General features: G+C 45.9%; 1 protein-coding gene across 3 annotated transcripts in view; it reads right to left on the bottom strand.

The window, feature by feature from the left end:
• ESYT2 (extended synaptotagmin 2) overlaps positions 1–25,217 on the bottom strand; it is a 150,268-nt gene that overhangs the window by 74,076 nt on the left and 50,975 nt on the right. For all 3 annotated transcript variants that reach the window (XM_073677679.1, XM_073677680.1, XM_073677681.1), the window contains exon 2: positions 3,901–3,942. In XM_073677679.1, coding sequence (XP_073533780.1) covers positions 3,901–3,942 — 42 coding nt within the window. The remainder of the gene's footprint in view (positions 1–3,900; positions 3,943–25,217) is intronic.

The raw sequence follows: 25,217 nt of genomic DNA, 5'->3' as shown, positions 1-25,217 counted from the left end.
TATGGAGGACTATGTGGGGACCATTATTCTGTATGAAGGACTTTGTGGGGCCCATTATACTGTATACTGGTTGGCCCGCAACTTCGTCCAAGTTTTTAATTTTGGCCCTCTGCGTGTTTAAGTTTGACATCCCTGCTCTAGATGGATTTTTATGAGCAGTTTAGGTGTGGTGGGGAATTTGAAGTATGAGAAGTGGGTCATAAGTTGAGAATAAAGCAATTATTTGTATTAAAATACATTGCAAAATGTCTTATAGTCACTTGCAATATTGATTTATGTAACTTAAAAAAAAAAAGAAAAAAAGTAGTGTCCAATTAAAGGGTTAATCCCCTTTTTGTACATGTATGGTATATCCACAGGACAAAGCTTGATCGGTGTGGGTTACAAAGCATGTCCTGATCAGGAGGTTTAAATGGTCAAGTAATTCTTATTTCTTTATTTTATAACCATCTTTGTTCATACGCAAATTTTTACTAAAATCCAGTTAACCTCTATAAGGCTCTGTTCACAGCAGTAGGAACTGTGCACTAAGCCTCTCTACTGCACACAGATGCCTAAACCCAAGGTAGACATAAAATTAGCATATACCCTGCTGTAAGTAAATAGTGATAGGGGACTGTGTAAACACTGTTTTGATCTAAAAATCATAAAGCCATCTTACCACGACAAGGTGTACCCCAATCAGTACAGTCCTATCCTTTTTCTAGTTTTAAAGCCTTACCTTCTGCCTGATGACCTCAATGTAGATGGGGGCTTAGCAGGACCGAGGGCCGACTGTTCAGGCACCCAGTCAAGGGAAGGTATATAAATGAAATGCCTAGCTCAAAAAAGGGGACACACCCCTGTTTTACAAAGTACAAGAAACTACAGCAAAACCAAAGAAATGAGCCGGAACAGACGTTAGTATATGTATAGGAGCATGTTCATACTGTTGCCATTTAACAGCAAAAATAAATATTAAAACTTACTATTTACTTAAAGCAGGGTATATGCTCATTTTGATTCTTAGGTGTCACGCACAGTATAAAAAAGACAAAGTGCGACAAGAAGGGATGAGGTGAAGGGAGCCCAGACACTAGAGAAAGGTGGAAGTGGAGACCTCCTAGGCTGATCTGCAATCACCCTGTCTACCCCTACTGTCCCTATATTGGTTCCTCACTAATCGCCACACAGGAACCTATTCCTGAATTTCCTTAGCGATTGGTCCTAGATAGGGAAGGGGGGGTGAGCGCTAGTCAATCCCCACTGACAACTAAAGACAGCAAGGGGAGACAGACATGGGGGAAGTAGCTTAGCCTCAGTCGACTTCAGAGAGATGGCACACACGTCCTCTTAGCACCAGAGAGGAATTAAGAACTGCACTTGCTCCAAGCCTTCACAAGGGGTCACGTGGATATCACTGGCACCTCCCTATAGCAACAGCCAGTATTTAAACACCCAGCCTGGGTATCAATTAGCAGGATGGAGGTAGCTGCTGGGTCCTAGAGAGACAGCTAAGAAGGTGTTTGTAATGCCAAACGAAGAGATATTCTGCAATCAACAGCAAGGCGACTGTCTGTCACTTCTGACACACCCGTGACATTAGGTTTTGTCTGTTAAATGGCAACAGTGTGAACATGCTCCTATACGTTGCATGTATACCAACTTATGCTCCGCTCTAAAAGGCTGTGTATACACATCTGTCTTACACACACATTGAACAAAACTGTACTTCTCTAAAAGGGATGAAAGACAAAAGAAGTCCATAATCTTAAAGGGGTTTTCTGGTTTTACGTAAAAAAACCATTATATGCGAATGTATAAAACTTTCTAATACACTTTTTTTCAACATTTCCTTATCCAAGTGGCTGAAACTTCATGATCACATAGCTCTGATATCCTACACTCCGCCGTCAGGATAGGTCTTACGCATCATCAGATTGTGAACATGAATGTTTATATTTACTGACGGCAAGCAGAGATCTTTGAAAATTGTAAAAATTAAAACAAAAAATTTATACCGATAAGTCCAACTACCTATTACTCAAACATCAAAAAAAGAAAAGAAAAAAGTCCGTCCTGTATTATTTTTATAATCCGTCCCTTTTAATGTTATACTAGCTGTGAATCCTATAACTATCCAAATCTTCAAAATCGCCTGAGGCCTAAAGGTGTGAGACAGCACCGAGCGATAGACGGTTATAACGACAGCAGGCGCCATTGTGTCATCTCCTCCAACAACATCTGTTATTCCTACGTGCAACAGAAATAATAAAACCTGAAAAGAATAAAGGCCCCGTCACACTTAGCGACGCTACAGCGATCCCGACAACGATACGACCTGTCAGGGATCGTTGCTATGTCGCTATGTGGTCGCTGGTGAGATGTCAAACAGGCAGGCTCACCAGCGATCAGGGGAGCAGCGACATCGTGGAAAGAATCTTTCCACGATGTCCTGCTCCTGGTTACCAGCCTGCTGAAGCAGGAGCAGGCTGGTAACCATGATAAACATCGGGTTACTAGGGGCACACGCTCACCTAGTAACCCGCTGATTATCATGGTTACCAGCCTGATCGCTGGTCCCACAAAGCGATGTGTGCTGACCAGCGGGAGGGCAAAGACCAAAAAATGGTCCAGGACATTCTGCAGCGATCAGCGACCTCACAGCAGGGGCCTGATCGTTGCAAAGTGTCACACATAGCGACATCGCTGGTGAGGTCGCTGTTGCGTCACCAAAACCGTGACACAGCAGCGATCTCGCTAGCGATCTCGCTATGTGAGACGGGGGCTTATAAGTCCAATGACGGCTGGACCTGAAACTAGTCTGCCAATTTTTCCAGGAGGAATAGCAGAGGAATGTGTTCTGAGAAAAGATGCTCCAGACTTGTTAATTTATATGGAATGCAAGTACTTAAAAGGAGTATTCGCATCTCCAAGATTCCATCCCAATATGTAGTAGGTGTAATAATAATAATATTATAAGAAAATACCTCCAATTAAAAATGTAGTATAGTTCTTCCGATTCGCTATGTCGCTTACACATGGGGTGCAGGGCATTGCAGTAGCTTAGGTATTCATGGTGACAACCCCTCGTAAAGTGATTAGTAGTTAGTGTTCATAACCATGGATACCTAAGCTACAGCAATGCCCTGCACATGGGGTAAGTGACATGGCAAATCAGAAGAACTATACTACATTTATAAATTGAGCTATTTGCTAATATTATTATTATTACACCTACTACATATTGGGCTAGGATCCTGGAGATTGAAATACCACTTTAATAAAAGAGATATATCAAGAGAGCTGGTAAGAGCTCATGGAACTTTTGTATCTATCAGAAGGATCTTATAATATAAGAGATCTATCTAGCTAATGTATCTATCCCTGCTGAAAAAAGGTCTAGTTCCCACTAGTAAAGAACCAGTCTTAAAAAGTGCTTTTTTTTGCTTTTTTTTAACTAAGCATTCGAGTCATCCCTTATGGATAGGTTATAAATTTATTGATCATTGGGGTCCGACTGCTGAGACCCCCAGCTAGCCCAAGAATGGGGTTCTGCAGAGCCTCATCTGAATGGATCGGAGGTCGAGCATGCGCATCCAGATCCATACATTCTCTATGGGACTGTTGGAAATTGAAAAGGACTATACTTGGCTGTCTCTGGCAGGAGGTGTGCATGCTCAATCTCAGGTCCACTCACAAGGGGGTGCCCTACTCTCGGGGTGTGTGGGGATACCAACAGTCAGACCCCCTGCGATTAATAAGTTATTCCCTATCCTGTTGATAGGGAATAATTCAGACTTGGGAAAACTCAATTAAATGTAAATTTGGTAAGTTACATGTATTTTATACATTTTTAGTACACAGGTGAATGTGATCTCCTATGGAAATAACCATAAAGATGGTAACAGTCATCCATACCTTATTCAACCATTCCGCTCTCTCAATATCCGGGAAATGGACCTGTAAAAGAAAGGTATAAGTGATGAGCAGGATGATATTAACAATGCCAAACATTATTTTACAAAGCAGTACATAATAATATGTAAGTTGTGGTCTGTGATATTGTGCATTTATCAGTCAATTACAAACAGCACAGATAACACAAATCATTGCATGGAGGTCGGGCGATGTTCACACCTGAATTTTGAGTTCAATTTCTGGAAATGGAATGTGAAACATAGATCCATTACAGAATGTACAAACTTAAGAAGAAAGACCCGATATCTATAATAGGGTCGGATTGGTTTTAGTCCGTTAAAAATCATTTTCATATAACAGCTTCACATTTCCACCAAAAGTTAACTTTCAAGAACTTAAAACAACCCCTTTAAGCTATTTAAAGACAATAAGATGCCAATGATCGGTGCAATATCTCAATAGTCTTTGGCCCACACTATGACGGCAGGAACATCTTGGCACTAGTCTTCAAAACGTACTTTTTCTTCCATCAATAAAAACCGGTTTTGAAAGTTCATAGAACAGAAAAAAATGTCTTAATGTGACACAGTGATTTTGATTTTTCCTTACATTCAATAGCCCACTGTTCATGTCCAGTGTTCTAAGGATTAAAAGTCTGAAAGCTGAAGTTAGAAAACACCTCCGACTTGCAGACTATTTATCTGTGCATGCGGTGTACAAATTCTACAGTTAATCCTATGACTTGTAGCTTTACACACTTCTCTCCACGCCTCCTGCTTGTAAGATGTAGGTTTCTCCCTTATCACAAGCAGGAGGCAGAGGAGACCAGAGTTCTTCAGTGAGACACCTGCACTCCTGCGAGCAGCAAGTTGCAAAAAATCCTACAAAGTCAGATTTTTTCCGCCATGCTTGCCACGTAGGTGCTGCAATGCAAACCCATTCACTTGTATAGTGCTGCGGCGTAACTTCAGCTGCGTGACAGCTGTCTTAGCCAAAGTCACCATGTAGCCCCAGCCTTAGACCCTCTGGAAACAATTTCATACATAGGTAGAATCCAGCCCTGAACAAAAATAAGGGCTCCATTATGAGCAGTAATCTATGGAGCCGTCCTCCCTCACTAAGGAATGGTGATGAGATGACATTATAATGCACGATAATGTGTAGGAAAACACTGGAGTCAGGGCCTGAACAAGCACTGAACGGCTGCGGCAGCACTAAATCAGCCGCTGATCACTTTGCTGCTGATCTAGACATAAAGCAAATAACTCCAATTTGCTTATCAGGGCACAGGTTTAATTAACATCCCAAAGGGGAACATTGGTTTCTCTGGATCAACTCTGACACATGATCTGCAGCTACTCCGATCTTATAATGAAGGGTCACTCGGCAAAAGGGTCATATCTGCAAATGGACGTCACATTTATAGATGCAAAAAATTCCCATCGCACAGGGTTGAAAGAAGCAGTGTGACATTTATGTGGAGCGGAATTCAATTACAGTCAATCATGAGGCAAAACGGAAAATTCTTTTGGCTGGAGACTGACAGTCCCCCCTCCTTACCTTTCCAACATTAGAAAGGGTGGGAGGATGGTGCAGGCCCTGCTAGTAAGACGTTCTTCCCCAACTGAGTACCTCTGCCCGAGTTCTGTGCTAGAAGTGTTGGGGAGATTCCAACAAGCTGCATAAAGGCCGGCTGCAGCCGAGTGTAGGAAAACCGCCTGCGTCTCATCCAGAAAACTCAGACGATTCTCAACTATTTTTCATCAGTGTGTCGTTTTCTTACATCTGTGTGCGATCCCTTCTCATACATTTAGATAAAAAAATTAATATGATCAAATATAGTTTCCTAGGGTAATAATAGAAATGTATCTGTTAAAAAACAAAACAAAAAAAAAACAAAAACACACAGATGCCACTCGGATGTTCCGTGTTATTTTTTTCTCGGACTCAGAAGAAAGTAGTGCATGCTGCGATTTTTTTTTCTCATGAACAGTCAGGCTGAGAGAAAAATTGTTCATCCAAACAGCCCCCACACTGCCTGCTAGATGTGAGTACTGAAAGCCGGGCCCCACTCTCAGCTCGGCCGGGCCCCACTCTCAGCTCGGCCGGGCCCCAGCATGTCATCAACTTGCAGTGAGGAGAGCAGACTGTCTGTGGATGCTATTGTTGGGGTGAGTTCTTCTTTCCCCAATGTGTCGCTGCCCGCTTATGATTGGTCAGAGTCGGAAAGAGAAAAAAGTATATGCCTCCAGTGAAATCTCTCTGGTACTGCCCACTTAGACTATAAAAAAATAAATAACTGTTTAGGTGCCAAATGCTTTGACTGCTAATGTCTCCACAAAGGAGAGGCAAAATTAATATAAACCCCCCCCCCACAAACCTAAAATTCTGCTTTGCATCCAGGGATGTGGAGTCGGTAAGCCAAACCTCCGACTCCTCAATTTCCTTGACACTGACTCAGACTCCCTCATACATGGCTCATGTTTAAGTGATAAATTTACTGTAGCACAGATTCATCTCAGCTAAAAGTCTAGACCCTTAGATCAGGAATAGGACGGAAATTTATTGGACATTTCATAACTTTACCAAATTCTTATGAAAAAATATTCCCCACAAACTGCATTGAACTACTGTACCCAATTTATTATATATTTTAGGGAGTCGAAGTTGGTCCATTTTATACTGACTCCACAGCCCTGTTTGCAGCTACTATTACATTGTGTGTTCAGTTCAACATGAAAAATTTAGTGAAAGGTCATTTTTAAAGGGAGTCTTTCAGCCCAAAACGATTGTGCAAACTAAGCACAGGCGCTCGGTGCACCGCTGTCGTGGCCAGGACAGTTTAGCGCACTTTCACACTTACTGGTTTTCTATCTTTGCCAACTTCTTCCTTGGTTGACAACTTTGAATATACAGGTGGCAAAAAAAAAAAAAAAAAAACCTCTGTAAAATGTGAATGCAGCCTTATACCGGAAGAACTTACACAACTGAATGAACTACTTAACTGAACAGCACCCCCATCTTTCTCCCTAATTGTGAAAACTCAAACTCCAATGCGGCGGTGTTCACACCAGGGTTTTTTAATTCTATTTCTCTGGTTATTTTTCTAGGAACAGAGAAACGGAATTCGTGTGAAATAAGCCACATAATATATGCGAACATATCAGGAAGGGTCCCATTGAGTCTAATGGGGTCGGTCTTTTTTTTGTAACCAAAAATGCAACACGAATGGCTTTGAAAGGTTTTCCCGGTGTGGACAATCAGTTTCCAGATTGCGGACACAAATTTGCAGATGATTCTGCTAGTGGCAATCCCAATGATTAGCTGCTACCGCTGGAAAACTTGTGTAAATTAATCTCTGGTTTATTTCCAGCAATGACAGATTGATGAACGGGGTGTAAGGTTATAAAAAGGTTATAAAAAAAAAGGTATGGCGTCCATAACATCGTGCCACACAACAAGCATAATGCTATTGTGTATGTGCACTACCCTGCGGTAGTAACAATCCACCGGGCTTCAGCATCACCTCCACGCTGGAGGCTCAGGCCATGGAGTGTCCTCACTGTGTAAGCGCCGCAGCACACCAGCTTCTCTGCTGACACAATACAATACTATGAATCAGGAAATGTCATCGAAAAACCAAGTGCCCCACCCAGACAGCTCGCAAAGCCAGTCTGTTTCCTTTCTGAGTCATCCCATTGCTACACTGCAGCCTGGCAAGTTTCACCAGCCCTGGTCTCCAGGCGGACGGTGACTGTAAACAGTAATGGGGGCTGGTCCTATGCCCAAAATCTGTAGGACTCCGCTATAAAAACATAGAAACATAGAAATTAAGTGTTTAAAGTGACCACATTCTACACATGACTGTTCTGTGGTCGTAAAAAAAGCTGGTTGGACCTCAGAGGTACATGGTATATACAAATAAGGCCACGTTCACACATTCAGTATTTGGTCAGTATTTTACATCAGTATTTGTAAACCAAAATCAGGAGTGGAACAATAGGAGGAAAAGCATAATAGAAACACGTCACCACTTCTGTATTTATCACCCACTCCTGGTTTTGGCTTACAAATACTGATGTAAAATACTGACCAAATACTGAACATGGCCGAAGTAACAATCCTATGAAATCACCATACACACACCGTTTTGAGATAATAGAGGTGAACAATTTCCGTTCAGGAACAGCGCCACTATTGTCTACAGGTTATATGTGGTATTGTGGCTCAGCCCAATTTAATTTAAAAAGGTCACAGAGCTGCAATACCAGACACGGCCTAGAAACAAGAGTGGTGCCGTTTCTGGGATAAAAGTAGACCCTTTTATTGAATCACTGAGTAAAAATTGAAGCCCATAGGGCTTTCAATGGATGTGGTCTTTAACAGCTGATAATCTCCCAAAGAGCATTGCCTCTAGGGAAAAATACTAAGCCTCACAAAGGCACCATCCAGCTCCTGGACAGGGGAGGAGAAAAACAGAGTATACAGACAAGACAACACGGGATCACAGATAATTCTTTATTTGAGGTAAAGCATTGCTTAAAAACAGGCAGTGAAATGTTTTACCTCACAGAAAGAATCAGCTGTGATCCCCTGCTGTCCTGTCTGTATACTCTTTTGCTTCCTCCCCTGCCCAGGAGATGTGGTATGATCAGACCATGTCCCTGCACAGTCAGACACAGCCATTACACAGTACACAGCAGGGGCACATTTATAAGATTATCTCAGCACAGGAACATTTTATTTAAACACATCCAATTGTGGAAGTTATTATTATTCCAAGCTCTATTGATTAATATGAACATATTCGCAGGAAAGCCCTTTAAGGGGTTGTCCTCTAATACCAAACCTCCCCTATGGCTTGATTGGGATTGCAATAACATAGTCAGCCTTACCTACTGGCTGCTGCTCCAGCACCGCCTCTCTGCTGCTCCAATATGGCTCTAGTGGTGATGACATGTCTACAGCACATGACCACTGCAGCCAATCACTGAGTGATGTCCAGGTAGGCAGCATGAGACCTCAGATTGACTACAGCAGTCAAGTGCTGTAGACATAAGATCACTGAAACGAGCCAAGTAAAAGAATGGCCGGGAACAGGAGAGAGGCGGCAATGGAGCTCAATAGGAATCAGGCACATCACATTTCCATTCTACCAAACACTGGCTCCACAGCTGCGCCTCACCAACAACAGAGGCGCGCCTCCCATTGAGAAGCACTGCCCCTTCACTGATATTACAATTTACGCTGTAAATTTTGCTAAATATACTTTATGTAATGGGTGACGGGAGTGACATAAGTGACTTGTGACACAGATGGGCATTTGGCCTAGTAAGAAACATTCTTGTCGCCTACAATAAAATAAGCCCATTTCATCATTTGCTTTGCAGAAAGTGTCATTCTGCTACAAAAACTGATCAAAAAGACTCCCCCCCCCAACTATATACATATTATTTTCCATGTGTTAAAATGGCCTTAAAAAGGGTTCTCTCGATTGGTAAACCATGGCTGGTCCACAGAACCACACCCGTTGACAGGTTGTAAGAGGTACTGCAGTTCGGAGCAAGTCACACTAACACAACCTGTGTACAGAAGTCGTGCTCTTTTTTGGAGAAAAAAAAAAAGCAGCCATGTTTTTCTAAACCCCTCGCCTATCCTCAGACTGGGTGAATAATATTTTATCACCTTTATTTTTTTATTTTTTTTCACTGGAGCCCTGTTGGTCTATGCTAACTTCGAGGGTCTTTCATGTCCATGTATTGCATGGCCTGACAACGCACCGCCCCATATCCTTGCATCTGTTGTGTTGACAGCATGTAACAATTTGACCGATTCATGGGTCGGGGCCGGGCCCAGAAATGCCCCGGGGCCCGTGTTAGGTATTTGTGTTGTTGTACCAGGTGTATCTCCTCCCGTTCACTCAAATTGTTCCAACCGCAAATTCTTAACAATAATTATTGGGGGGTGGAATTAAGGTTAATTTATAATATACATATAAAAAATATTATATATATATATATATATATATATATATATATATATATATATATATATATATATATATATATATATATATATATATATATATATATATATATATATATATATATATATATATATATATATATATATATATATATATATACACACACACACATATATATATAATTTTTTTTTTTGGGGGGGGGGGGGAATAAAGGTTTTATAATATATACATATACACACAGCACGCTAACGTGAAATCTGTCGGCCCTACCCAACATGCCTTACTTTTAGTTTTAAAAAAAGTATAAGCAAAAAAGTATAAAACAAATAAAAAAGTGCTGAGAGCGGAGTATAAACAAAAACAGCTACTTTTTTTGTGCTAAAAAACATGCATCAAAATTTGCAACTTTATCCGCCCCCTCCCCCACCATGTGTTCACATTACAAGGACATTCACTTTTCCTTGTTTGTCCTTATACAGAACACTATTCATCCTGAGCCCCTTGGTTCAGGACGTTAGGCCAGAATTGGGAAAGGTATATAGAAAGTGTTGTAAGAAAGTGAAGATATATTTCCTTCCCTAACTTAGAACTGTTAGGATTTATATGTTTTTTTAAGGCTGCGTGCTCACTATGCGTTTTTCAAGCATTTTTGATGCGGAATTTCCGCAGCGTAAACGCTTGCAAAACGCTTGGTAATCCGTGCCCCATGATCCCCAATGAAAATATGCATGTTCTGTGCCCATGCTGCAGAATTTTCCGCAGCATGTCCATTATTTGTGCGTTTCCGCATGAGGATTTGAGGTCACAATGCATTTGAAAAACGCAAGTCAAATCCGCATGTAAAAACGCTGCAAAAACGCATGTAAAATCCCAAAGAGTTTTTACTGCCAACAACATGCAGAAACGCTACAGAAATTTTCTGCTTCAATTCTGCATCGTGGGCACATAGCCTTAGGGTTTGTGGACAGCTGATTGGTAAGCCTAAGGGCACAGCAATGGGCACGGCGATGGCGGCTGGTTGTGATACATTTTTAATGTCTGCAAATTCAGCATTTGTTGTTCAAGACAGAGGAATTGATGAACCAAAAAGGGTAACTCAGGGACTTCTATACACAAATCACTAATTGCATTATGGAAAAACCCTCTCCCACTTAATGACGCTGCCATCTCTGGGGCTCACTGCGGGCAGCCATACATCACCACAGGAGCGCCTGCTGCTGGAAAAATGTACCATTACATGCTAGGCACTCAAATGAGTGGCCAAATAAAATACTGGAAGGATCTCCAAAATGGGTGGTGGATCCTGAGCTTTGACCATATGCCATAAATTCAGACTTGAATGCCTTATATCCATTGTTGCTCCAAAAGTGGCCACACATGCAGGATTTCCATGACACTAATATGTATGGGGTGTCCCAAAGTCCCCCAGATAACAGAGGGAAAGAAGGACCTGGCATGTTGGATCGTGGTGTCAAATGGGATTAATATCAGCTCTTTATATAGTCACCTTAAATTAATCTGTAAAAAATAGACATGCAGGTCTTTGAAATGTAAATCCATGGATACCTTTATATGTTCTGTTACTGCATTCCTAAGAAATTTGCATCTCGATGAATATGCAAATTAAGCCTCAAGTGCTCTGGACATCAAGCTCTTAAGCCACTACCTACCCAGGTTACTCTCCCGCCGAGCACCAGCTTCATTAGCTTGAATCGCTTGGCAAGGGCTAGGCAAGGAGATTAGACAGTGAGCGATCAATCAAACTAAAGAGGCTGGTTTTGGGAGGGGAAACAATCTTGTGAGATAGAGGCTCAGGAAGTGCTTTTCACGCCCAGAGCACTTAAGGCCAGATTTGTGTACAAATTAAAATGACAATTACTTTTCACTGCAGCAACAGATAGAAGATTTAAAAGATGTTTATGGATGTACTTCTCAAACACCTGCATGTCCATATATGAGGTTTGTGGTAGTGGGGGGGTGATCTTACTGACAGATTCTCTTTAATAATGGCCTGTGAGAAATATACCAAATAGTCACCAATCTCAGTCATTTGGGGGCTTATCTCTCATGTAGGTCCACAGTGTATACAACCAAACCCTCACGACGAGGAGCCGCTGCGGCCCCGACGCTGCAGAACAGCCGCATCACTTCCGCCCTCATAAAGCAAATAAGAGGCGCACATTTCTATGGGGAAAGTCCACATGCGTCTCCGCAAGAGAAATTGACATGCTGCAGATCTGAAAGACGCGCCACATGTCAGTTTCCGCAGGATCACGGAGGTCACATAGAGGACATGGACTTTCTAGAAATCCCATCCACTATGCTGTAACATCTGGCCGCTGCGGTTTTGAGGCTGCATAAATATGCAGCGTCAAAACAGCAGCAAATATGAGACTGCACACTTCGGGTATGTTCACACTAGGCGTTTTTTTCAGCTTTTTTTATGCGTTTTTTTCAGCTGCATTTTACAGTACCAGCAAAGTCTATGAGATTTCAGAAATCTCATGCACACACATTGGCTTTGGTGTCATCAGTATTTTGTGTTTTGCATGTTTTGGTTTTTTTGCACAATAGAGCATGTCACTTTCAGTGTTTTTCACCCATTGAAAGTAATGGGTGGTGAAAAAACGCCTAGTGTGAACATAGCCATTAGGTTTTGCTGCATTTTTAGTGAAGAAAATTAAGTACAGCGGACTGTGAAACTCATTTATTTTTGTGATTTTTCCCCAAGTTAACCATCTTGTCTTGGTCACCTGAGATGGCAGTTACGATTAGTACAGTTTAATTCAATTAGGGATGTGTAGCACCCTGAGGATTCGGCTGCTACAGGGGTATTGCACCTCAACCCAGAGGTGTGATATTCCACTCCCGGGTAAGGATGGAGCGTGGAACTGAGCTCGGTAGGCTGCATGCACTACACACATCCCATTTCCGAGGAGCAGACCGACGGTACTCCCACTTAGAAATGTGCAGGTACGACCGAGTCTGTTCCTGGCTGGAGTGGGAGGGGGGTGGTACATCCCAAGTAGTGTAGGGGCAGATAGGGGGAGCAGCCTGGGTAAAGTTAGGAGCTCATTGAGTGCTGGTCACCTGAGCTCACACATAGAGGGTGTATATAAGGTGGGCACCAACTAAGAACAGGGTCAGATGCAGAGAACAAGTCAGGAGCAGAGGAGAAGAAAGACCCAGAGTGAGAGAGGAGAGAGAGAGAGACCCAGAGGCACAGAAGAACAGGACTCTAAGATCCCAAATTAAAACCCCGGGTGAAGAGTCGGCATCAGGGTACCGGAACCCAAGCTGGTGGGGGTAAAAACATTCCCCAGCCAGAGACCGGAGACCGTGGGCAGCGTTTGCCACGGTCACCCACCACATCCACCCCGAAGGCACACCACATGAAGGGTCAGGGAACCCAAGGCCAAGGGTGTCCCAACAGAAGGCCCGAGGGAGCTGGACCTAGGTGGATCACTGGTGGGGACGGCCAGAGAACGGGACAGAAGGAGAGCTCAGGGCCACGCTCCGGACTTGTTTGGGGGTTGGCTGGATCCAGGACCTGGTGGACGCAGCACGGCTCGGGTGGTCACTCGAAGCTGGAGTGACCAGTACAACATCTGCAGTAAGTAAACACCCTTAACTGCACAACCCGACTCTGTCTTCACTGCCGTCTGCACTGCACCACCACAACCCCCATCCTCTGCACCTGTCCCCCCTGAGGCTATACCCCACCCGTTGGGGGTTATATCATCACAAGCTGCACCTGCACCATCAGCCTCAGCGGACCCTGCTGCAGCGGCGGCCACAGTGACCGCATCACAACGGGTGGCGTAGTCGACACAAAAGAACTCTTAATAACATCTGTAGGACTGCCACATAACACTGAGCTTGACGCCCTGGGCACGGGCCGGGTCACAGCCGCTCGGAGACTACAACCCCCCATCTGATCCGGTGCCGGGTATTCCCCTCAAAAAGGAATATGTCCCAGGGGGCGCGTCAACTTTGGCGTAGTCGGCAGGATTACGTGCCCGCAACACCCGGGTACTGCGTGCCTGAAGAAAAGGACGAGTTTACCTCAAAAAGAAGTCTCCTGTCGGTTCCGGAGGGTCCCCGCCATCGGACCCCATCACCAGTCGATTCCCGCCGGTTGTCCGCCATTTCCAGCTTGTTCCTGCCATCTGCAGAGTTTCCCGCCACTGGGCGACGCTTCCCGCCAAATCCGAAGATTTCCCGCCTTGGAAGAGCAGCGGACGCCATTATGGGCGTGCCAAAGGAGGGCAAGAGGCCGCCTCCCATCGTGGGTCGGGACAGAAAATGGCGCCAAAAGTGGAAACCGCCCCCACCAACAGAGACTGTGATGCTGGAGGTGTCTGTCAGCGTGAAAGAACTACCCCTGGAGCTGACAGTCACCGAGTTGCCCCGGGACCGCCCTCGAAGTGGGAGGAGACGAGAGAAAAGAACGAAGATGGGTGCCGCCTGGAGCAGTCTGGAGCGAGCGCACCCGGAGGCAAGAAGCCTGGAGAGGAGCAGCAGAAAAGCTCACCCGGAGATGTCCAGAGAGCAGAGCAGCACCGGCCCGCTGGCCAGGAGCCTGCTGGAAGAAGAGCAGAGCAGCACCGACCCGTTGGTCAGGAGCCTGCTAGACACCACGACCCCACTAGGCCTAGTGGAGGTCCTTGCACAGCTCCCCCGAGACCGGGAGTGTGCACAGACTGCCCTGGAGGGCCTCGCACGGAGGATGGCCCGGGTACAGCGCGAGATATTGGCGGAATGGAGCCGGGAGATGGCCCAGCAAGCTGAAACCAAGACCCGGAGCACGCCAGCCAAGATGAGGAGACAGACCGCCTCTGAGGATGGCGCGGGAGGACCAAAGGCCGGAGACGGCGCCGAGAAGGGAGCCGACCGCCTGGAGGCAGGTAAAGGGGACGTCTATACCCCAAGCCGGGACACCGCCCACCTGCCCCAGCTCCCCGTCGCAGAGCCCGAAAGTCCCCCTGCTGTGCCCGAAAACGCCATGTCACCGACGCAGACTAGGCCCCAACCGGAAGCCGCCGCCGCGACCCCTGTGACGTCACACGCCTCGACCCCGAGCGTGACAAAGCAGGAAGTACCACCAGCCTGGTCGCAGGGCCTAGAATTCCCGGGCGTCGCATCACCAACAGCGCCCCCTACCTCCGCGGAGCCTCCGGCCTGGCCGCAAGGCCAGGTAGCCCAGGGTGCCGCCGTCCTAACGGTGCCCTTCACCTTCCAGGTGCCCCAGGCCTGGCCGCAAGGCCTGGGCAACCCGGGCGCCACCACCACCGCGCCCGCACCCGTAAAACCAAGGGTGCCGCGTCTGGGAGAGGACTTGTTTGCCCAGCACACGTGGCCGGACGGGCAGCCTTTCATCTGGCCCCAGAAATATTATGAACTGGAGCACCAGAGGAGAGTTGGGGCCATGTGTGCACCCCTGATTCCGGCTCCGAAGCCCGTGATTAGGATCTCGCCTCCTCTGGAAGAAGCCCAATTTGAGTGGGACCCCAGCGGAGAAGACCTAATGGGGTTCACTCAGGAAACTAGGGCAGCTGCAGCGGAGCGTGCTGAGTGTTGCCGACAGCAGCTCGAAGAGTTTGCGAGGGAGCGGAGAGAGAGGCGGGTCCGGGAGCAACAGGCCCAAGTACGGAGCGCCGAGCACAAGAGCCGAACCAGGAGGGACCCCCGTGCAGCGCATTGTCCCCGCACCATCGGGACAGTGATCAAGTTCAACCAGCAGCATGGGTGGGGCTTCATCCGAGACCACAACACCTTCGGTGACGTTTTTGTAACGCGCAGAGACGTTGAGTCCCATCTGCCGGAGGGGCACAGAGGTCGTGACCTCTACATCGGAGACGAGGTCACCTTCACCCGGCACAAGTGTGCCAAAGGACCTTACGCCCTCCACGTACACCGCCTGACGGAGGAGGAGTTGCGGTGCGAGGAGGAGGAGCAAGAAGACCCGGACGGGTCTGAAGTTACCATCAGCTACAAGCAAAGAGCAGGAGGAAGACGCCGTTGAGTGCGGCAGAGCAGGAGCTGTAAATAAGTTACCCGATCGGGGTATAAAAAAAAAACTGAAACTGTTGCTACATATATATAGTCCCCGTTGGGACCAGCTGAGTGAACTGTTCACCCGTTAACCCCTTAATCCCACAGGCTGAGGACTGTGAGCAGCCATTCCCTTTCCCTCCTTACCTGGCCGAGGACTGAGAGCGGCCATATCCCTGTATATAGTTGCGCGTCCTAAAGCGCCCCCTACCGGTTTTATAGAAAACCAGTTTTTCTAAGAGACTGTCGCACTTTTCCCGGACACACGTTGCACAGTGTCCGGAGGAGGAACCAGAAACAAGAGACGACGAGAATGTAATATGAAAAGTTTTATATATATATAAGGTTTTATATGTTTTATATGTTCATATGAAAAATTTGTATGTTTTGGTGTTGTTTTCGTCTTACAGCCCGAGGACGTGCTGTGATTTACCAGGGGGGAATGTAGCACCCTGAGGATTCGGCTGCTACAGGGGTATTGCACCTCAACCCAGAGGTGTGATATTCCACTCCCGGGTAAGGATGGAGCGTGGAACTGAGCTCGGTAGGCTGCATGCACTACACACATCCCATTTCCGAGGAGCAGACCGACGGTACTCCCACTTAGAAATGTGCAGGTACGACCGAGTCTGTTCCTGGCTGGAGTGGGAGGGGGGTGGTACATCCCAAGTAGTGTAGGGGCAGATAGGGGGAGCAGCCTGGGTAAAGTTAGGAGCTCATTGGGTGCTGGTCACCTGAGCTCACACATAGAGGGTGTATATAAGGTGGGCACCAACTAAGAACAGGGTCAGATGCAGAGAACAAGTCAGGAGCAGAGGAGAAGAAAGACCCAGAGTGAGAGAGGAGAGAGAGAGAGACCCAGAGGCACAGAAGAACAGGACTCTAAGATCCCAAATTAAAACCCCGGGTGAAGAGTCGGCATCAGGGTACCGGAACCCAAGCTGGTGGGGGTAAAAACATTCCCCAGCCAGAGACCGGAGACCGTGGGCAGCGTTTGCCACGGTCACCCACCACATCCACCCCGAAGGCACACCACATGAAGGGTCAGGGAACCCAAGGCCAAGGGTGTCCCAACAGAAGGCCCGAGGGAGCTGGACCTAGGTGGATCACTGGTGGGGACGGCCAGAGAACGGGACAGAAGGAGAGCTCAGGGCCACGCTCCGGACTTGTTTGGGGGTTGGCTGGATCCAGGACCTGGTGGACGCAGCACGGCTCGGGTGGTCACTCGAAGCTGGAGTGACCAGTACAACATCTGCAGTAAGTAAACACCCTTAACTGCACAACCCGACTCTGTCTTCACTGCCGTCTGCACTGCACCACCACAACCCCCATCCTCTGCACCTGTCCCCCCTGAGGCTATACCCCACCCGTTGGGGGTTATATCATCACAAGCTGCACCTGCACCATCAGCCTCAGCGGACCCTGCTGCAGCGGCGGCCACAGTGACCGCATCACAACGGGTGGCGTAGTCGACACAAAAGAACTCTTAATAACATCTGTAGGACTGCCACATAACACTGAGCTTGACGCCCTGGGCACGGGCCGGGTCACAGCCACTCGGAGACTACAACCCCCCATCTGATCCGGTGCCGGGTATTCCCCTCAAAAAGGAATATGTCCCAGGGGGCGCGTCAGATGCATACAAAGTAAACATTGGCTGACCATGTATTGTTCAATCTCACACCTTGGTCAGGGAGTGTTTACTTTTAACACATCACTAATTTAATTAAACGGTACTGTGGCTGACAGGTGTGAAATCGAACAATGCCTGAGCAACTCAATGACAGAGCATAGTGTGAAAGTTTAACAGTGTCCAACAACCTAAATGCACTGGCATTGTTGACCTGTGTTCATGCGTCATTGGTGGAAGCATAACTGAACTTTGGGATCCTGAAAAACGCACCAAAAGCTGCATTTTTGCCGCAGCTTCTTTCCTGCCAAGAGATCAGATTTTGCTGCAGAAAAAACGCCTAATGTGAACATAGTCTTCTTGTTTCACTTTGATTTGCAGCAGATACTTATGATGATGATGGTGGTCTGCCAGGAAGACATTCCTCAGTAAGGTGAGGCTGAGGAGCAAAGTGAAGTCACCTTTTCCATACTGTGTCCTGGTAGTTCTTGCCTCACAAAGTGCCACGGATACAGAAAAATTTAATTTGGCAGAATATAGAGTCATCCTTATACACAATGTAAACCCAAAACTGATATGATTTTTGCTCCACAAGTAGAAAGCTGAACATGAAACATTGAGCAGCTCAGAAAATAAATCACATTACTGACAGGAGTCACAGCTGGTGTTGTGACCCAAAGCTGCATTCATATTTGTGTAAACTTCAGAGCTGAAGTCTCCCAGCATGCCATGTTTGGTGGCTCAATGGCAGCACAGAGCTTGTTCTTGGGAACTGTATTCAGGTATAGGCGATCATTATATAAAGTGCTGGCAGTAATCTAATGTGGGAATCCTATTGACCCACTTCAATATGAGTTTAGTCTGATGGCGAGCCTGATGCTGATGTGCGATGACAACCAGCAGAATTATGAATGCAGCTCTGCAGGATAATAAATGCTGTAATTCAAGATCATTGCCAGATAAGTAAGGCGTTTATACCCATGTAGATCATATTGATATAAATGGAGAATTAACCCTCTAAAATGACAATTTCAGCCCTGCTGCATCACTAAGAAGGTTATTTATATTTACATTTATTCCTGCATATTTTATAGTGTCAAAAAAAAAACAAGACTCCTAAAATATAACTTTTAATGATATATTTTATAATGGGAAAAAAACTATTTTTTCCTTAAAGAGAACCAATCGGCAGATTAAAACGGCCCAGTTTTTGCTCTTACTTTATTCCCGCTGCTGAGTATTCCGCTTTTTTTTTTCTAAATTTTGTTCCATGGATATGAATTTTTTATTTGGTGCCAATTTTTAAATTCCTTAATAAGGGAGTGTGGCTCACAGGATAATTATGCAGAGCAGCCTAAAGACCCGCCCCAGAGGATCCTGTAAGCTCCGCCCCTATATAAAGACGATAAAATAAATAAGGTCCATATCTCTGCAACTATATGGCGCATTAAAAAATAAACAAAAAAAACTCCTGAATACTCACAGGAGCAGCGGGAATAAAATTAGAGCAGAAACTGAATACTTGGCAGGTCCTCTTAAAATAGTCTATGGAAAATGTATGTGTATTATCTATTTTTCTACTATATTCTATTTTTCAATTCCTCAATGTTTTCAAGATCTCTGCTTTTAGTCATTGAATGGAGACCCTCAATCTCATCTCCTAGAGCATGTACCTCTGTACAATATAAAAATATTTGAAACTTGCACAATTTTTAGTAATGAAATAGAAAAATTATACTGGATAGTTAACTTTTTTTTTTTTCTTAAATACACCTTATGCCCCGTGGCTGGCAGTATATAATAGGATTGTACATGTACGGTTTAGGCTTGTCAGCAGCAGTTAGAGCAGCACCAGGCGTCGTCACCGCTCATTAAGGAGGTAGCAAATCATAAAAACCTCTATATATGAGAAGGTGCTAATCCTCCACGACCTCCTGGTCACCAGTCTTTCAGTTATATGCTTGTGTATGACCACAACTATGTGACGTGTCAGATGAGTTTTTGGTCACTTACTCAGCCATTACAGCTGAGGTGTCCTCCACAAGTAATGTCAAATATATAGATCATTTTATATCTTAGGTAATAAAAGGATCATTCCCAAAAGATCATTATGCAGCATACAGTAGCTATATACTCATATTAAATTGGTGCACCAGCAGTAGGTACCTCACAGGGCATCATACAATGTAAGGTGGTCTTTTATTAGCTTGTTGCTTTCTGTAGAATGTGATCCTTTGCACCAGGGAAACCTTGCACAGAGAAAAAAAAAAGGATGATTTGTGCCGCCTCGGTCTCCAATTTAGTGGTCCTATAACTAGTGATTATTGCTCGATTCAAGTCCAGGATAGATTTTAATACTACAAAGATGACGGGGCGCAGCACTCCCAGATGACAACCCCAATGATGATAACTTCTAATGTATCTCATAGGTTTTATAGACTATTTAGTGAAAAAAAATGCATAATTGATGGAAAGGTTAAACGTGATGTACCTAGGTCTTTTTTCTCAGCCTTCTTTTTTGCAAGCTAAACATTCCCAGATCCTTTAACTGTTCCTCATAGGACATAGTTTGCAGTCCGCTCACCATCCTGGTAGCTCTTCTCAACCTTCCTTCATACTCTTCTTAGACTTTCCTACTTATTTCTCGTTCTTTCCTTTTTACTCATGATTTTTTATTTTCTTCTGCATTTTTATGAACTCTGCTTCAATGTGTCAAAAAAGCAATGACATAATTAGTGTTTACAACAAACAATCACATGTAAACGAATGACTAATTACACGTTACACTGGATGCAATGGATGGACTGAAGATGAAGGCTCCAGCTCTTTCCTTACAATCATCAAACAGACGTTACAGAAATTATATTTTAATTGGATGCATCGTTATCATTTGTGACAATGGTGCCGGCAGCATGAATGTGCAGATAAACTAAATGCACCGTATGCAGTATATGTAATAACATTTTAGCATATGCATCATAAGAAATCAATGTAACATTTGCTGCAATGGACTGAACTGAATGAGATACACACATAATCCGGAACAAGGGATTAGTGACATCGTGCCCATAAATCCCAGGCTCTGGCACGGCATCACTTCTGTTATCTGAAAACCATAAACTCTGCTTGATTTTGGGGTTAGCGGTTAACGCTCTACATGTCCCTCACATAACAATCGCAGGGATTGTGACACTCGTCAAGGGGGCATATAGGCGCTGGGATCCCCCACTATTAGCCATGGGACTCTATTCCTTTACACTAGTCATTTTACTGGTTATTCAGAATACAAAAAGTCATATGATTTTTGTCCCTTTTCTCAAGGGATATGTTAAAGGGCAGGCCCACGCTGAAATGATAAAGGGCAGGCCCACGCTGAAATGATAAAGGGCAGGCCCACGCTGAAATGATAAAGGGCAGGCCCACGCTGAAATGATAAAGGGCAGGCCCACGCTGAAATGATAAAGGGCAGGCCCACGCTGAAATGATAAAGGGCAGGCCCACGCTGAAATGATAAAGGGCAGGCCCACGCTGAAATGATAAACGGCAGGCCCACGCTGAAATGATAAAGGGCAGGCCCACGCTGAAATGATAAAGGGCAGGCCCACGCTGAAATGATAAAGGGCAGGCCCACGCTGAAATGATAAAGGGCAGGTCCACGCAGAAATGATAAAGGGCAGGTCCACGCAGAAATGATAAAGGGCAGGTCCATGCTGTCTGAACCACGGGCAGCACGAGTCAGACGCTGGCTGTTTTATTGCAGCCAGGTAGGTTTTACCCTAAGACGCTGCAGATTTACTTTGTAGAGCTGATGCGAATCAATCTGGAGAACCTGCTCCTCTGTCACATCAGTAATCTACAGCCGCTGCTCTTCTTTTAATTACCCATTAGCCATCTTGACGCAAGGTTACATGTTCGTCACGCAACAATGACTCCGTGCCAGGCTGACTAATCAAAAGAAGAACTTCGATGCCGTCCTGTAATAGGCGGTCCTCATGGCTCCCGTACAGCGACCATAAACTATCGATAAGGCTGATTGACTGATTTGCACCAACTCTAATAAATTTGAAAGGTCTGGCTAGGGACTTGTCTTGGTTTACTAGTCCAAGGCAATTCCCTGAGGGCATGTCCCACATAACGGACAGGTCTCTCCCTAAACACATACGTAGGGAAATAATTGTAAACCCTGGCATGTGAGGTGGGGAGACTTCGCTGTGGGCCAACCTTGGACTAGTCATTAGAGACACATAGTCCCTGGCCGGCTTTCGAACCTATGTTTTCCCTGAAAAACACTGCAGTGTTTTACAGTAAAAGACCCATTAGATTCATGCTGACCGCGGTTCAGATAGCATGAATTAAGGGAAAAGTCCATTTAACACCCAGTTATCAATTTAGCTACCCTATCTCCAAAAGTTATACCAGAGGGACATCCCAAGAGTTATGGGGAAAAAAAAAAAAAAGGAGGACCCAGATTTCAACAAGGTCAGTCCTGTAGGTCCACTTTACACATCACATTTTCCAGAGGAGACATACCACCCTTCAATAGACTCATGCAATGATCATGAGATGGCATGGAGACCGCTAGTAAAACCAATTCTTCGCTCCATGGTAATTCTCTATACCGCATCTTAAAATACACGAAGAGTGCAAAAATAAACTAGCGAGAACAGAAAAGGATTTTCTTGTGTGAATGCCTTGAAAGAAAGCAAGCTTTAAGTGGAGGATATAAATACACAGCCCCAGCGGGAGGGAAATGTTATGTTATGTTGGTGACACAATGTCCTCTATACAACCCTAATTACACAGGCAGCAGTATATAGATTTGTTCTCTCCTATAAAACACATAATAGAGACCGGTGTACCAGCTTGTGACGAATGCTCTGCCTTCACGCCAGGCGGCTGATCAAAGAGGAGCTGGAGCTGCCGATGGGGAAGAGGCGCTACGCAGGGATCCGCGTCCAGCGACCATTGAATATAGACACGACCACTGGCCCGGGGTCCTGCAAATCAACTCGCTCATCTCCACTAGTAACCAGTAATAAAAGAAGTTCTAGACCCGACTCTGAAGGGAAGCGTACACCTTATGGGTCACTTAGAATTGGGGTCTGGTCACACTGGTATTTTCTCTATGCCAATACTTTTTTTAAAGAAAAAAAAAACATCTAAAAAAATGGTTCTGCCAATGACCCCATTCATTTTAATGGCATTTCCCATCAGTTGTACTCGGCAGAATAATGTGGAATGCCAAACTATTACAGTAAAAAAAATAAGACTAATCTAAATTTTCCCTTCACGCTAATACATGTGAACAGGTGAAAGTTGTATGATTAGGGAAAAGTGGCACATAGGTCACAAACTAACTCACAACAAAAAGCAGAGAGAAGGGCAGGAGGGGGATGCAGCTGCAGCCCCCACCGCCTCAGCCCGCCCCGCACAGCACAGCCCCCTGCGCCTCAGCCCGCCCCGCACAGCACAGCCCCCTGCGCCTCAGCCCGCCCCGCACTGCACAGCCCCCTGCGCCTCAGCCCGCCCCGCACAAACCCCTGCGCCACAGCCTGGCCCGCACAAACCCCTGCGCCACAGCCTGGCCCGCACAAACCCCTGCGCCACAGCCTGGCCCGCACAAACCCCTGCGCCACAGCCTGGCCCGCACAAACCCCTGCGCCACAGCCTGGCCCGCACAAACCCCTGCGCCACAGCCTGGCCCGCACAAACCCCTGCGCCACAGCCTGGCCCGCACAAACCCCTGCGCCACAGCCTACCCCACACAGCCCCCTCAGCCTACCCCACACAGCCCCCTCAGCCTACCCCACACAGCCCCCTCAGCCTACCCCACACAGCCCCCTCAGCCTACCCCACACAGCCCCCTCCTCCTCAGCCTGGCCTGCACAAACCCCTGCGCCTCAGCCTGGCCCGCATAGCCCCAATCTTGCCTGGACAGTTCTCCAAATTGGAGTGTGAAAGAGCTGGGGTTTAGGCAAACTTTGTCCAAAAACACTGGATGCTCTACCAATATGAATAGATGAGACACATATGATGAGACGCCGTGTGTTTGTGCTGTTTGCTGGAAAATAAGCGTCCTCAGTGTTAAAGCCGCGGCATTGCAATGTATGGATTACCTGTAACTGATTACAGCACTTACGTGGCTTCACAGCAGATATCAATAACCCATGAGAATAGAAAAAAAAAGCAGATTTTACTGCAAAAAAGGGAAACACTCCTAACCACTGTGGATACCCTGCAAGGGGAACACAGCTGCCAAATCCTTACAGCGGATGTCTCTGCACTCCGTCTGATACCAGGCAATTACTGTCAGCATGTAGGACATGCCAGGATACCGCCGGCCTCTACTCCTCCAACAGCCGCAAGCTCTCTGGCTGTCAGGCTGCTACCCCAGCTCCTGAACTGTGAAATTACTGACAGGAGACATGATGTGTTCTCCTGGACCGTAGCAAGGCAAGCAATAGCAGACACCTGGCATCACCTGCACTCTGCAGCCAACACCTCACCCATAGGCCTCATTCAGACAGCAGTTATTCACAGCGAGAACTCGTACCTACTATAGTCTATGAGGCTAGCTACTTGTCTGAGTGATCCGCACCAAACACAGCAATATTTCCGATTTCCATCGAGGTGACGGATCAAATTCGCCAATTCAAGTCTATGATCCACGAGAAAAAAAAAAAATTGTATAGCATGCAGAAGGCATCCATGTACCATCCGTGTCCTGTCCAAATGCCATGTTTTTTTAATGAGAGAAGCGTGTAAAAAGAGCTGGTCTCATACACAAAGAACTCTGATCAGAAAGAAGAACACAGACGAAATATGGAAGAAAGTCTGATCCAAAACACTGATGAAAAACGGTCCATTTTTTACTTATAAGAAAAATCAACACCATACAAAACAAAGGAAAAAGAATGGACAGATGCAGCCTCGTGACATAAAGATCATTCAATTATGTCACATGTGATACAAACATAAAATACAGAGTACAAGCAATGTGATGTAAAAAATATATAAGACAGCGAGAGCGCGCAAAATACAGACAGAGAGCGCCCAAGATACAGAGAGAGAGAGAGAAAGCGAGAGCGCCCAAGATACAGAGAGAGAGAGAGAGAGAAAGCGAGAGCGCCCAAGATACAGAGAGAGAGAGAGAGAGAGAGAGAGAGAAAGCGAGAGCGCCCAAGATACAGAGAGAGAGAGAAAGCGAGAGCGCCCAAGATACAGAGAGAGAGAGAGAAAGCGAGAGCGCCCAAGATACAGGGAGAGAGAGAAAGCGAGAGCACCCAAGATACAGAGAGAGAGAGAGAAAGCGAGAGCGCCCAAGATACAGAGAGAGAGAGAGAGAGAGAAAGCGAGAGCGCCCAAGATACAGAGAGAGAGAGAAAGCGAGAGCGCCCAAGATACAGAGAGAGAGAGAAAGCGAGAGCGCCCAAGATACAGAGAGAGAGAGAGAGAAAGCGAGAGCGCCCAAGATACAGAGAGAGAGAGAGAAAGCGAGAGCGCCCAAGATACAGGGAGAGAGAGAAAGCGAGAGCGCCCAAGATACAGAGAGAGAGAGAAAGCGAGAGCACCCAAGATACAGAGAGAGAGAGAGAGAGAGAGAGAGAAAGCGAGAGCGCCCAAGATACAGGGAGAGAGAGAAAGCGA

This window comes from Phyllobates terribilis, unplaced genomic scaffold, assembly GCF_046119375.1.
Source record: "Phyllobates terribilis strain yellow unplaced genomic scaffold, ASM4611937v1 Scaffold_4__5_contigs__length_816908805, whole genome shotgun sequence".
Lineage (NCBI taxonomy): Eukaryota > Metazoa > Chordata > Amphibia > Anura > Dendrobatidae > Phyllobates > Phyllobates terribilis.
The sequence above is the reverse complement of the archived record's forward strand: the minus strand, read 5'-3'. Positions and strand labels throughout refer to the sequence as shown.